The sequence below is a fragment of the Bactrocera neohumeralis genome, chromosome 6, assembly GCF_024586455.1.
Source record: "Bactrocera neohumeralis isolate Rockhampton chromosome 6, APGP_CSIRO_Bneo_wtdbg2-racon-allhic-juicebox.fasta_v2, whole genome shotgun sequence".
In the NCBI taxonomy this organism is placed as follows: domain Eukaryota; kingdom Metazoa; phylum Arthropoda; class Insecta; order Diptera; family Tephritidae; genus Bactrocera; species Bactrocera neohumeralis.
The window spans coordinates 46,057,474-46,073,447 of record NC_065923.1 but is presented as its reverse complement, the minus strand read 5'-3'; the positions used below and the strand labels follow the sequence as shown (position 1 = coordinate 46,073,447).

The following is a 15,974-nucleotide window of genomic DNA, read 5'->3' as shown; positions in this document are numbered from 1 at the left end:
ACTGCTTCAATTATTTAATAGTTGCTCTCACATTCAAAACAGCTTTACTGCAATATACATGTAGTAGGTATAATTAAGAATCATTAATTAAGAAATGAGTTAAAAAATAACAATGGCACGTGCGGCACGAAATTTGCCATGAACTGCGAATACTCAAGTAAAAAGAAGTATTAGTAAATATTAATATAAATAAGATATCGATCGTACGTAAACAACATATTTTTCGTATAATTATAAATAAGTATGTACATACGTACAATACAATTGTTGATGTGCAGCTTCCATAGACTGAATAGCTCTTTCAATTGATAAACAACAAATCAAATAAATACATTTCTCATAGCACTTTCGATCGTTTAATTGCGGGTTGACTTGTGAATTTGTAAACAAAATGGTTCAGAGAATGAAAAAAATTCTAACTATTATATACGAGTTTTGCTCCAAACTTTTTGAGGTTTCAGCGAAAATAAATATTTTGAGAAGCCTGTCATCTGTGGTGCCTTACTTGCAAATAAATCATACTAATATTCCATTTCGAGGCTCCCTACTTTTTTAAAGAAAAAACACTAAAATTCGAAAGAACATTATTTGGCATTTATTTTTGAAGATTATCTTTCTCAAATGTTGGCCGCAGCTATGTCTCAGATGGTCCATTCGTTGAGTCAAATTTTTGATGACTCGTTCGAGCATTTTGACTGGCAACTGTCGAATGACACACGTGATGTGTTGCTCCAAGATCTGAATCGAAGCGGGATTGTCTGCGATATTGGTGGTCAATCGACCGGCGTAGAACATGATATTATCTGCTCCCCGAAGTATTTTCACAATAAATCCACTGATTGATGCGATGTGTGGGAAGTGGCGCCGTCTTGTTGATACCAAATTTCACCGAGACCACGAGCTTTAATTTCAAGCATTGACGGATCTCACCAGTACTCTTCGTCTGAAATACGGTAATTTTGCTTGTTGAAATACCCATTGAGCCAGAAATGGGTCTCATCGCTGAGCAAAATTTGCCTCGAAAACGTCGGATCTTCTTGGAAATTTTCAAGAGCCCATAGAGCGAAACGATTTCGGATTGGTAAGGTCGAGCGGCTTTAGTTCTTGCACAAGCTGTATTTTGTACACTTTTAATTTAAGATCTCGAAGTAAAATGCGCCAAGTCGTTCCATACGTCAGTCCGAGTTGCTCGGAACGGCGCCGAATCGACTCTCCACGGTCTTAGTGTACACTCTCTGCTACGTCTGTCATATTTTCTACACTGTGTGCTGGACGTGGTCAATTCCGTCGAATATTATCCAATAATGAATGCTGAGTATTAGGTTACGAATAGTACGCTCAGTAGGCCGATTATGTTGACCATAAGTTGAATGAAGCGTGCGAAGCAGAGCGGGAATTTTCATAATAAAGTTGAACGATTTGTAAACGTTGTTCAAAATCTTTCCATGATGAAATGCCAAACAATACTGAACAAAAATAACATGATACTTGACACGGCTCACGCGTTATCTCTCAAAAAAGGCTATGAAAAAAGTACCTCTACTTGGATCACCCGTTATTGTAGTGAAATGTGTAATATAAAATTATTTATCCTTAAGGCATTACGGTCTCATTCGGATTAATTTTCGATTGAGTACCGTCGTCACATTGTTATCCTATTCTAAGTTAGGTTCATTCAAATCCGAAATACATTACTTGAAAGATTGCTGCTAAGAAAGTAGAAATTCGACGAGGTCTGCGGTTAAAAGTGCTATATGGTAATGTTAATTATTTTGTCAAAATAGTTTGAGTTTGTACTCATTTTTAAAATATTTAAAATTGCTTGGCTTGTGAGAAAGGTTATCAACGGAAGCCGATTTGTATTATTTAATTCAAGGTTAAGGCTTTACATAAATATACATGCATGTTCATAAAAACACAAACATAATAATATTTAGTTGTTTTCCGTTCGTACTTAGCCCTTGCTAGTATTTTATTATATCTCTAGTTAATAGAAATTTGTTCCGTATCAATACTTTAAGCAGAAATTTTCACAAAAAATATTTAGCAAAAGTATGTACATATGTATGTTTTGTAATATTTACACAGTCGTTATATCAACCAATCTGAGTAAATAGAAATGGGTGTGTACGGAACCGGATATTTTCTTAGTGAAAGCCAGTATGAATGCACATTTTGAAAATGAAGGGTTTAATATGTGATTTGTTTTGCAATAGTTATGTATGTACGTAATCAAACTTATTGTATAAATATGTGCAAACGTTTTTATCGGCGACAAAATTCTACAAATGCTTTGTTTATAGTAAGTAGCTAAATTACAATTTTTCATAGATATTTTATAATGTTCATACAAGTTTAAAAATATAAAAAACAATTGTATTACAAACATATGAATGTTTGGTAAGAATGCAATTACATTTGCTGTACCGCACTTACGTAGTTGTTAGGTATCCTTAATGACCAACTCATAATTACTCGCTGAGAAAGCGCGAAAATTGTTTGTTCATCCTTAGTTGCAGTGTTTTGTTTACTATTTTGACTGGTATTACGCCAAAGTCACAACAAAGTAATGAACAAAAACACAAACAACGCAATTTCAAAGCGAAGTAATGATAAATTGCAAAAAACTACAGTATTGACCAACAAAAACAATGACAATAAGAAATTCAATAGCACTTTTGGCAAACTAATCAACTGACAACAAAAACACTACCAACAGCTGGCTTTTTTGACAGTCTGACATAAAGCGACGCTATATTTACCTGTAGGTAACTGTATAGTATGCTGACAGTGTATGTGTGCGTTCGGACAACAGCTAATAACAACAAAAACAACAGCAGCAATAATTGCAACAATGACGAAGTTTATATGGCAACGTCGCCTTGCACTGTGGTTCAGCATACACTTTGAGCACGAATAAAATAAAATATTAGAGTTTTGCTAAAAGCGAAAAAAACCCTCAATAATTAAAACTAACTAATGATTAAATTTTACTTTCGCTGAAGAAATCGGATAATCTTGAATGACTTAAGGAACTTAAACAGGATTCCTAAAGCAAACCTTCGTATAAAATTGTCATTATTAGGATTATTAGAAATTGGAGATTAAAATTGCCGAGCTTTGGTAACAGTAAGAAGCTATGTACTTTCATGAATTTAAAATTCAAAATCGAAGTCTAATCCAGTTAAGAAGAAGAAATCCAATTTTGAAGCGTGATAAATAGAATCACATTGTCACATTACCTCTTTTTCTCTTTTAACAAAGTGGATAGAAAAATTTCTGAAAGTGTAATTTACACAAAAGTTATTCTCATTATAATTAATTCTTCCAATGATTAATAATACCAGTTCTCTGCGCATGTATCATCCACACAAGGTGAGATAAAGGACCTATATCACCTTAATTCTGGTACCTAATGACAGCATCTAACAAACTGATTGAACCTTATCAGTGTGGCTTTAGGCTTGGAAAATCAATAACTGACTAGATATTCACCATGCGCCAAATCTTGGAAAAGACTCGAAGGAGGATCGATCGATATAATATCGTCTATCTTGGAACCAGCAGTAAAACCAACAACAACGTCAGCTTCGAAATCCAACGCAGAATATCTCTTGCCAACAGCTACTACTTCTGACCGAGTAGGCAATTTAGAAGCAAAGTCCTCTCGCGACGAACAAGGACGACCAAATTTTACAAGTCTCTCATTATTCCCGTCCTGGAATATGGTGCGAAGGCATGTACGATGACAACATCTGATGAGTCGACGTTACTAGTTTTCGAGAGAAAGGTGCCGCGGAAGATTTATGGTCCTTTGCGCATTGGCAACGGCGAATACCGCAGTCGAAAGAATGATTAGCAGTACGAGATATACGACGACATTGACATAGTTCAGCGAATTGAGAAACAGCGGCTACGCTGGTTAGGTCATGTCGTTCGAATTGATGAAAATACTCCAGCTCTGAAAGTATTCACCGCAGTACTCGCCGGGGGAAGCAGAGGAAGAAGTAGACCTCCACTCCGTTGAAAAGACCAAGTGGAGAAGGAGCTGGCCACACTTGGAATCTCCGATTGGAGGCGAACAGCGAAGAGGAAGAACGACTGGCGCGCTATTGTAAACTCGACTATAACCGCATAAGCAGTGTCTACACCAATAAAGAAGAAGAAGCATGACAGCAGCTACGGTGGTTATTGCATTGGCTCTGAAATACTGAAATGCTTTAGTCGTGCACAATTTTTTTCACACAAGAGGCAACTTTGCATCACTGTGCCATGACCAGCAGCACACCAAGCCAAACAGCTAGCTAGTTAGCCAGCCTGCTAGCCGACGTTGTGAATGCTGTTAGCCTCGATCTAGCGAATATAAATAAGAAATGCCGCTTGCTGCTCGGATTACTAGTTCAATGTTCTAAACGTAAAGTGCACACGCGAGTTGAATTGTGCGGAACCAAATTGAGCTGAATTTAGCTGACATACAGTTGACAAATAACTAGAAACGGTTAAAGGAAAAGTGAAGATCAACGAGATTTTTATTTAATTAAAACATAAATTTATAAACAGTATTGAATGAATTTGTGCATTTAAAATATAAAAATAAATAAAAGGGATTAGAGAGAAACTCATAAATAATGTGAAGAGCCAGTGAATAATAAATAAAATAAATAAATACAATTATTAAAAATATAAATTATTTGAGACGAGTAAATCAAATCTACTCATAATACGAAAATTGTATCGATTGCATGGAGAACTTTTAACAAGTTTCTTTTGCTACTTTATATACTAACATACATACATTCTTAACTTGAGGCCACCTCTCAATTGGAACATACCATGCAATCTCAACAGGAAGATACCCTGGGTGCTGAGGGCACCAAACGTTATGGTCACCGCCGTACACCCACACTGGGCAAAGCTATGCCTGTCACATCATTACTGCTACATTTTCCGCCACCTACCATGTCTTCTATGCGTAACAGTTACATGCGTGATGGACGTACACCGGATGAGGAGCGACCGCCGCTATTTTTTCAACTAGAACCTAATTCTTACTCAAGCAATACGTATGATAACCATGCTGCTGACAAGGACAACAGAAATGACGAGGCGCATTCTTCGAGTGATGAGCTCAACCTTGAAAAGGAATACGACTTACTCGTCTCAGAGTGTAGCAGCAATGGTGATGATGGCTCAGACAATGAGCACGCCGTATCTATAGTGGGCAATTCAGTTTTCTATACACCCTGTATGACGTGTACTGATAGTGCGCCAGGCGATATGGGCGCACGCGCCACAGCCATCAATGAGATGTGTCGTCGGCTATGCACAGATGAGTGTCGATTGCGTTTGAGTTTGGCCGGTTTAGAGCCGCCATCCGCGGTGGCCTTGAAATCTCAGGAGACTTTGGCTGAGTATGTGAAAGAAACATGTCTACAGCAAAGACCACAACTGCAACACACTCACTCAGTGGATACAGTATGTGCCAGTTCATTGCATGAAAACAAGGCGGACGGTGTAGATGAAGTCGATAGAGTAGCGGCAGTTGTAGAAAGATCAATAACTCTCCCCCATCAGTTAGTCACGTCCGCCACTATAGCAGAGACGCCTACGAATAGTATGCGGCCGCCCTCATGTATTGCCATTCAACGTAAAAAATTTCTCACGGATATTTTAACAGCAAACACGAACGATACGGACAGTGATTCCAGTTTTGTTGACGAAATAAAGGAAAAGGCTGGAAACGATACGAACAAATTCATTCAGTTTGTCAATAATTTAAGCAAGCCAGCACGTGATCTGGCTGATGGAACCGCCACGATCAAACCAGACGACGAACGCAACGATGGTGGTCGCACTCACTGTCACAACGACAAAGCTGCGACTGGCCCAGTCGTTGATCAACATGAGATGGCCATGCTGAAGGACTTCCGTGAGAAATTCGCAATTGCGGAAGCATTGGCAAAGACCTCAGCAATGACCTCTACGGTGCAAATGAAACAACGTCTGGCGGCGCGACAACTGGAAATTACGAACGCAAATGCGAATGCTGCCAAAGCGGCCGCAGCAGCAGCGTTGGCGGGCAATGTAACGGCGCATGCATTCGATGTCGAAGCAATGGCAAACAAAGACGGCTGTGTGTCGCCAACGAAAAAACAAAAAGCGAAACCAGAAAAGCACCGACATCGCAGACGTGGAGAGCAACATAAAAAGCGACAACAACAAAGCCAACAAAAAGGTGTGCCGCCGGCCAATTTTGCGCCAGCACAAAACGCATTCACGCACTCCAACAACAATAACGCGTTTCATTCGATCGACGTGAACAGCCGCATTGATAACAACAACGATAAAGACAACAACTATCACGATGTATGCGCCGAGCGTCGTAGCGACGATACCGCAAATGTGCATAGCGAATGCGATGAACGCGACCACGACGATGACGACGACGAAAATGGCAGTGACAGTGACTGCAACTGTGACTGTGACTGTGACTGTGACAGTGACAATGACGACGATTTTGGTATCGTCGATGCAGACAATGTGGCTACCAGAAAACAACAGCAACAACAGGAAAATATTGTAAACGATTACGAGCCACCGCGGGATTTGCTTTTATATCTTGTGAGGTAATTGCCATGTAATTTAAGTAACTTATCACATAACCATTTAAAAGACTAGGCGTCGTTACGATAAGTGGCAATTCATACACAAAATTAATACCAGCCTTTCGTCTCTCTGGTTGAGATATATCTACAAATATGGCTTCAGTTTTTGATAGCTACCCGGTTTTCATTTGGGTATGGCGTACGCATACATACATATGTCATGTAGCTCTGCGATAATTTTTGGTCTTAAATAACGAAAGATTTTATACGGTCGAGTTTTCAGTTGAGGCGTAACTGATTAATCAATGAGAAGATAATGTTTTACGTTAATTTTATGACTATTTGAGTAATCATAAATAGTGAAGTAATTTTTGGGCAGTAGATATTTTCGAGATGCAGGCTCTAAATCTCTATAATGATTAAAAATAGTTAAATTTTCTCTACTACTAACATTTACTACTGAATTATTTAACATTTATATAATGAGGACATATATTCATGGAAACATTTATGACATACATATATGTACATATGTTTTCCTTGTAAAAAAATTAAAGTTGAAATCTTTGAAGAAATTATATTTAGAGTCTCAGTCAAAATTCATTCCGAGGTACTTCTAATGAAGAAATAATTACACTGGTCAACAAATTTGTAATTTTTTTTTGTCACATGAAAATTTATATCAAATTTTGAATATACTAGGGCCACCAAATAATAATATATCAATGAAAAAAAATGTACACATCATGTTTTCTTGTGACATCAAAACATATATTTTCGTAAAAAGTACAAAATTTAGCCACACTTACAGAATTATTTCCTAATATCTAATAGATACTTATGATTTTCTTGATTATTTGGCTTCCGGTAGGTCCCTTTTAAGTCTCCAACAACGACGTCGAAAATAAGAAATCTTTGTACCACGAGAAAGTAAATTCCAGCCGTTTAATCTAGACCCCAAAAGCTCTGCCTGTTTTTTAGACAGATTTAAATCACGTACTAAATCGTTTAAATCACATTGTGATAATAAGTGCGGTTCTTTTGAAGTTTACCGTTCATAACTTGAGTCACTATGTTCAGATACCTTATTATGCTGACTGAGAACAAATTCCGGACTAGAATTCTCACTTTTTGATCGATTTGGAGGCATCGGCACAGGCAGTTCGGCACTATGTAGGATGGGTCTCTTGGCCGAAGACAAGTTTGGATACTGGATAGTGTGTTAGGATTTGGTAGTAATACCTTTTGTTTAAGTCAAACAAAAATAACAGTCACTTACATGATCCTTTGGTTCCGTCTAAATCATTGGTATAGCAAATGACAAATGTCTAGGTTCTTGTTTAGCCCAACCTATAAGGAGCCTCACACACGTTACACAACATTTATGTGGAACACAGGATTTGTCTTGATTCCTCACAGGAAAATCAAAAAGTTAATTCTCCACACACATAACAAAAATTGTCCGGATTGTTCAAATACTTTCGTGGCATATTTACGATCTAACTAATGTAAATAAAATGTAATTTAGCTAACACAATAGTTACACAGTCTGTCACAAGAAAACTGGATGTGATAGAAACAAAACTGTTATATATTTTTAATGAGGGTACACCAACATAAATAAAAATCATAACAAAGTTCATGTGACAAAAACAGTGTTTACCAGTGTTATTTTACGTTTTTTCTTCTTTAGCTATTGAAAATCAGTTCCCGATTTATTGTTTCGTAGATATGCTTTTATGTATGTATTCATCAATATTTATTTTGTCGCCTTCAAAGTAATCCCCAACAGATGTAATATAGTTATGCCAACGATTTTTCAAATCTCGAAACATTTTTCATAAGCACTTTTTGAGATGGCCTTCATCTCCTTCAGCGAATTTTGTTTTATCTCTCGATCGACTGAAAACGCCTTCCACAGAGCGGAATTCCAGTCCACAGTCACAGTCCAGTTCCAAATTTGGTGAATACGGTGGTTGATCGATGGTGTTCATTGTGTTTTTGGCTTTAAATTCGGTCACAATCGTATTCTTTTTGAAAAAAAATTAAGTTTTATCGGGCCGTCGAGCTCGCCCGCGTTTCATACCCAAAATATCCACCAAAATCATTTGAACGGATTAGTGACAGATGTCGAGCTATCCTGCTATCTCTCTAACATTTACTTGCCGATTTTCAAGTACCGTATCCTTAACTTTTTTAATATTTTCATCAGTTGAATAGGTCAAAGGTCGTCCAAGCGAGGCATGTCTTCAACGATCTCTCGACCGCCTTTGAAGGCCTTGTATCACTCGTTTGCTTGTATTTTTGATAGAACTGAATCACCGTACATCTTTTCCAATATTCCCAATGATTCCGTATACAAAATTTGGTTAAAAATATATTATCCATCGCAAAAATCGCAACGCACTAATGAGGTGTACCGACTTAAGCAGCTGCTGTTAACAAACTGGTATACAGATTGTTCTTATATTTGGTATATTAATTAAGGACAGACCTAACAACTTAGTAAAATAATTCTTTTTAACTATCATCATTTCACAATATATTTTGATTGAAACACTTACTGTATATGTTTTCATTGTAAAAAACGTCAAAATTCATTCCGAGGTACTTTTAACGAAGAAATAATGAGTTTACGTATTTTCTCCTTCAGCTATTGAAAATCAGTATGATATGTAGGTATGATATGATATTAATACTGTATATTAATATTGATAATTAATTAGCAGAATAATACACTTAATTACAAAAGAAAAACTGGAAAAGATCAAATTATTTGATTAACTTATGGTTAGCTAACCGGCACTGTCTGTTAAGCTTGTTGATAGTTCTTTCTAATAAAATCCAAGTGATTTTGATGATGATCGGTCATCGATCGATATGAAGGTATCTAGTCAAATAAAAAAGTTTGCTTAGATCTTGATTATGATCGATCAGTTTGTATGGTATATGTACATATACTATATGTATGTATATTAGAGTGATTCAAAAAAAAATTTTTTTTTTCGATTGGTACTCGGAAAAATAGGTTCCTAGACACCTCTAAGAAAGCCTCTCCAAACATGGGTTTTTAATTGTAACGGGAAGGTACTCCTACATACAGTTTTCTATTTTTTCTTATTATCAGATAGAAAAATTTATATCTCGCTTCCAACTACTTGAAAAAATATCTTGTTCCTTAGATTTTGTAGGAAATTGTATGCTCTATAAAAATGGTCTAATATGATTGTTTCGTAAACCCAAACGTTTAAAAGATATCAACAGTTAAAGTCTGAGAATTTTTTTTTTTTCTTATGAATTTTATAACTCAATGAAAAAACATTTTTATGAATGATGAAACTCATAGTTTTGTAGGAAATTTACTGCTCTATAAAAATGGTCTCCTATGATTTTTCGATTAAGTTAAGCGTTTACGAGATATTCATCGTCAAACATCAATGCATATTAAGGTGGATCAAAAAAAAATTTTTTTTTTCGTTTGGTACTCTGAAAAATAGGTTCCTAGACACCTCTAAGAAAGCCTATAAGTTTCATCATTCATAATAATTTTTTTCATTGAGTTTGGACAGGATTTCTTAGAGGTGTCTAGGAACCTATTTTTCCGAGTACCAATCGAAAAAAAAAATTTTTTTTTGAATCACTCTAATGTATACGCTGTAGTAGTCCGCTCTAAGCAGTATATTCGGAAATTGTAGTATAGTCTCGTGGCATCGTCAAATAAAAAAAATCACATAAGAACATTTTTCTGATTGACAAGTTTGTATGACAGCTACATATATCCTATATGGATCGGTCCGATATCGGCTGCTCCGACAAATGAGAAGCCGCTTGGAGAGAAAAGAACGTGAGCGGAATTTTATTTCTAATATAGTTCTAGTATGTCATTGATAATTTTTTCTTTACTATTCTACTATTTTCGTCTACATCATTACCTTTGTAAATCTAGTCTTATTTTTGTAAGCCTTTAGTGAGAAGCAGATTTCTGTTTTCTTACTTGCTTGCCTTTGTAACAACTACTTTATGTACGTATTATTTTTTCTGGCTCAAAGATAAGTTAATGAAACTATTGTCCTTAAAAAGGCCATTTCATTCATATCTAACTAAATACAATTCCTATTCGATAAGTCTAAATTGCGTATGTTTCTTAGTATTCTATTGCTTCAATATTTAAAAATGTGTTGTTTTAGGTCAAAGACCTATCTCAGCTTAGTTTTTGTTTTTTGCTTTTCACGGATAATTCAATAGACCAGGTCTACTGACCTTAATTTATTGAAGGTACAATATGCACAGCAAAAAATTGTTATATGATATAATGTACATATATTGTATGTTAAGGTATTTAATTTGCAGTTATAGCAAATGCGTACTTATATTTATGCATAAATTAATTTTTGATGATCACAAGCAATATTTGTTATAAAGGTCACTCGTATGCACTGATATTTCAATAACAAGAAATCTATTCCGTATATACACAACAACAATATTCAATAATATCTCGTATAATTGGCTTTTAAGCATACAAAAGTGCTTCTACTTCAGCAATGAGAGCAACAATCGTTTGAAATTATTGTAAAAATATCCGTAAGATAAACTTTAACGCACAATATGTACTTATATGTGTGTGCAAATATAAATTAATTATACAAAAAAATACGCCTCAAGTTCAAGGTCGCTTAATAAAAATACAAACTTCTACAACATTTCGCAAATCACTCATAGTGTCCATATGTATGTATGTAGGTATATATGTTTTACGCTGTTCTGTTTATACAACAAATATTTATGTAGAAACATAAGTACGCAATCGTATCTTTTACTGTGCAAATATTTTAGATTGATTATACTTATATCATTGTGATTGCGCACATATCACAATATTTTGAGCAGAAATAATGGGTTAATTACGACAAGGTTGTCTTTTGATAAGTATCTGCATAAAGTTGTATATTTGTTGTATTGTTATGTACTTCATTTAGAGATTTATCAAGCATACTTTATTATGGGTGCACTGATAATGCTACTGACAGTAGCGTAAGTAGATGAGCTCAGTGTTGACTTTCTTTGTGGAAAGTATGTTTTGCTTCATTTTTAAACAAAACAATGTAGTGTACTATGATTTTACGTGCACACCCAGTGTTACAGTGTATAAAAATCGATTTTTGGCAATTAAAAAAATAAATTTGTTTAACTCTTTTTAAATTTAAAATGTAGATTTTTATATATTTTACGAATGCACAAAAGAAACAAGAAAAAAACGTTTACTTCGGCTGCACCGACGCTAATATACCCTTCACAGGTGCATTTCTTTTAGTAACTATGTGTTCAGTTTGTATGGAAGCTATATGCTATAGTAATCCGATCTGAACAATTTTTTCGGAGATTACATTGTTGCCTTAGAAAATAATCCATACCAAATTTGGTGAAGATACATTGTCAAATGTGAAAGTTTCCATACAAGAACTTGATTCGATCGTTCAGTTTATATGGTAGCTATATGCTATAGTTAACCGATCTGAACAATTTCTTCGGAGATTACATTGTTGCCTTAGAAAATAATCCATACCAAATTTGGTGAAGATACATTGTCAAATGTGAAAGTTTTCCATACAAGAACTTGATTCCGATCGTTCAGTTTATATGTTATAGTGGTCCGATATCGGCCGTTCCGACAAATGAGCAGCTTCGTGAAGAGAAAATGACGTTTGCAAAATTTCAAAAGGATATCTTAAAAACTGAGGGACTAGTTCGTATATATACAGACGGATGGACGGACGGACGGACAGACAAACAGACGGACATGGTTAAATTGACTCAGGTCAACATACTGATCATTTATATATAGACCCCATAAATCTCCGACGCTTCTTTCAGGGTGTTACAAACATCGTGACAAACTTAACATACCCTGTTCAGGTATAAAAAAATATTCTTTTTCGAGGTACAAGCGATCTTCCACGGCGCTAAAGAAATATATAAAACATTTATATAATATAACACAGTAAAAAAGTATAATAACGTAGTAATTGGGTATAATCATCCTTATAATAATCCTTCATAGTTGTCGCATATGATTTCTATCTGAGTTTTATGAAGGACTTGAAAACTTGAAAGATCACTTTACAATTTTATATTCGTTTTCAATACTTACTATAATAAATACACTAATAACATTAGAGGATCACCAGAACAAAGCAATCTTGAGAACCATTGTTAGAATCACACCAAATACTAAATGATTTCAGCCACCCTTAAAGTACTTAATTAAACACTGAGCGGGCTGCGTTACGTTTGTTACCAAAACTTGTAACACCAATAAGAAATCTTCGTAGACCCTATAAAGTATCTACTATGGAAATGATCTTCATGGCGAGCTACCAAATCCATTTATGTACATATATGAGTCAAATAGACCATCAGTTTTTGAGATAACGATCTGAAATCAAGAATCCGCTCATTTGGTGGAACCTTTGTTATACGACCACTGTAGAATACATATGTACAAACTGCGCCATCGAAATCAAGTTCATGTTTGGAAAATTTTTTTATTTGATAAGATTATTTATGAAATTTTGGCATTTTGCAAGGCAAAGTTATTTAAATCGAACCAATCTGTTTGTCCGTCTGTGCAAGCGATAACTTGAGTAAAAATTACAATATCTTAAGGGGTTAGGAGTAGTCAGAGGCACGAAAAAATGAGAATTTTCAGTATTTTTTTTTTGCTATTAAATCGTGTTATTTTACAAAAATAGTAATATGGCATTATTATAGAATGTGTTGACCTGAAGTCACGAAAATTTAAAAAAAAAAATTAATTTCCAAATATATAGTTGTTTGTGTTGACCCAATTCCAAATAAAGGTACTTGCGGTGACAACCATAAGTCCTTGGAGATTCATCTAAAATCAATCGGACAAAAAAACATTGGTTTTATAAATATGTAAATAGTCCTAGGCCTGATCGAAGGATTTTTTTTTCAAAAATTAACAAAATGGCGACATCAGGAAATTTTTGTCTAAATTTTTGGGAAAAAATCAACAGTTAATTGGTCCAAAGATTCGAAATTTTTGAAAAAAAAAAATCCTTCGATCAGGCCCGAGTTTATTATGTATTCTAAAAGCTATATTAATTTCATTAAAATTTACTGAGCGGTTTCCGAGTTACAGTTGTCACCAGTTCAAAAAACATAGTTTTGAGAAAAACGCGTTTAAAGTTTCACACTAGCGCTTTGAAGTACCCGAGCTCTCTTTGTTATTTGTCGAATAACTCAAAAGCTAATTATCGGATCAACGTGATATTACGCTTAACGAAAATTCTGACTACCCCTAACCCCTTAATGCAACTTGATCCATGTGTTGTTTGGCAAAAAAATGAGGACGAGTTCGTTGAGCTCGAGATGGGCATAACGGTACTATTAAAAACTACTTAAGGCACGATAAATCCATAAATAAGTACGCCGGAGACATTAAATTTTACACCCGAGTAGTGCGAGAGCGCTTTATAGAAGCCGAGGTCAAAATAAAACGATGCACGTGGCACGGCCCAGGCGAAAATGAAATTGGACTATAACCACGACCACTCTCCATATAACACAATTTTGAATACCACCTGATTTATTCACTTTCCGGTATACAAATCAAGTTTCATTGAATGTATCGGAATAAAATTGTGTCCCAATACTGCGCATAAAGTAATGATCAAAAATTCTCAAAATCGAAATACAACTGTTCAAGCCCCCAAATATCGAATATCTTGATCCCAGTTCGTACATTGAACATTGTATCGAAAATGTGAATCAATCTGTAAGATATGTTATTGAAATTCGGAGCAAATCCTTTCCTGAAAACAATGTATCTGTATGTATGGAATGTGTGAATGCTTCTGTTAACTACCATATACCTAATACAGAGGTTTTCGAAATTCAGGTTTTCTTTATATCGCATATAACGTCCAATATGTGAGTAATATTAGTGAAAACGAAACAGCGAGTTTTACAAATAACAACGTATCTTTGTGCCTAAGATAGATAAAATCTGTTGAAAACTTGCCCTACCGCCATATAACTAATATCACGATTTTAGAACATTCGGCTGACCTCACTCCATATACATATATAGGCGATGGTAAGTGTAAATTAATGAAACTCAGGAAACTGTTAGTATGTCGCGTGTTAATAGTATGTGGCATTGCTAAAAAAGAGAAAGACGATGCAAATACATACTTTAGACGCCATATGTCTAATACTTGTATATAATTTTCTAACCTCCGGTTGGCCTTACCCCATATATACGAATTACCTGACCTCTTATATACAAGTACTACAAAGTATAATGATAACAAACTTTATATCGTTCAGTGTATGAGTTTTATATTTACCATATTAGATTGCCAGCTTTGATCCTTACAAGCTGCAAGAGCATAAAATTTTCGGTTACATCCAAATTTAGCCCTTTCTTATTTTTATACCCTGAACAGGATATATTAAGTTTGTCACGAAGTTTGTAACACCCAGAAGGAATCGTCGGAGACCATATAAAGTATATATATAAATGATCAGTATGTCGAGCTGAGTCGATTTAGCCAAGTCCGTCTGTCTGTCTGTCTGTCCGTCCGTCCTTTCTGTATATATACGAACTAGTCCCTCAGTTTGTGAGATATCGTTTTGAAATTTTGCAAACGTCATTTTCTCTTCAAGAAGCTGCTCATTTGTCGGAACGGTCGATATCGGACCACTATAACATATAGCTGCCATACAAACTGAACGATCGGAATCAAATGCTTGTATGGAAAACTTTCACATTTGAGAAGATATATTCACGAAATTTGGTATATATTATTTTCTAAGGCAACAATGTAATCTCCGAAGAAATTGTTCAAATCAGCTAACTATAGCATATAGCTGCCATACAAACTGAACGATCGAAATCAAGTTCTTGTATGGAAAACTTTCACATTTGACAAGATATATTCACGAAATTTGGTATATATTATTTTCTAAGGCAATAATGTAATCTCCGAAGAAATTGTTCAGATCGGTTAACTATAGCATATAGCTGCCATACAAACTGAACGATCGAAATCACGTTCTTGTATGGACAACTTTCACATTTGACAAGATATATTCACGAAATTTGGTATGAGTTATTGTTCATAGAAATATGTAATGTAATATCGGGAAAATTGTTCAGATCAGCTCACTATAGCATATAGTTGCCATACAAATCGAACGATCGGAATCAAGGGCTTGTATGGAAAACTTGCGCATTTGACGTGGTATCTTCACGAAATTTGATATGGATTACTGCTTAAGGTAACAATATAATCTCCAAAAAAATTGTTAGGATCGGATTACTATAGCATATAGCTTCCA

The 15,974-nt window shown here is 35.2% G+C and overlaps 1 protein-coding gene across 4 annotated transcripts in view; it reads left to right on the top strand.

Annotated features, from left to right (window-relative positions):
* LOC126761599 (nocturnin) overlaps positions 1-15,974 on the top strand; it is a 50,613-nt gene that overhangs the window by 19,323 nt on the left and 15,316 nt on the right. The window contains exon 1 of one of the 4 annotated variants that reach the window (XM_050477915.1): positions 4,665-6,626. The exons of the other annotated variants lie outside the window; for them this stretch is intronic. Within the exon in view, the coding sequence (XP_050333872.1) occupies positions 4,834-6,626 (1,793 nt within the window). The 5' untranslated portion in view covers positions 4,665-4,833. Of the gene's footprint in view, positions 1-4,664; positions 6,627-15,974 lie in introns of those variants that run through there. 4 annotated transcript variants of the gene reach the window in all.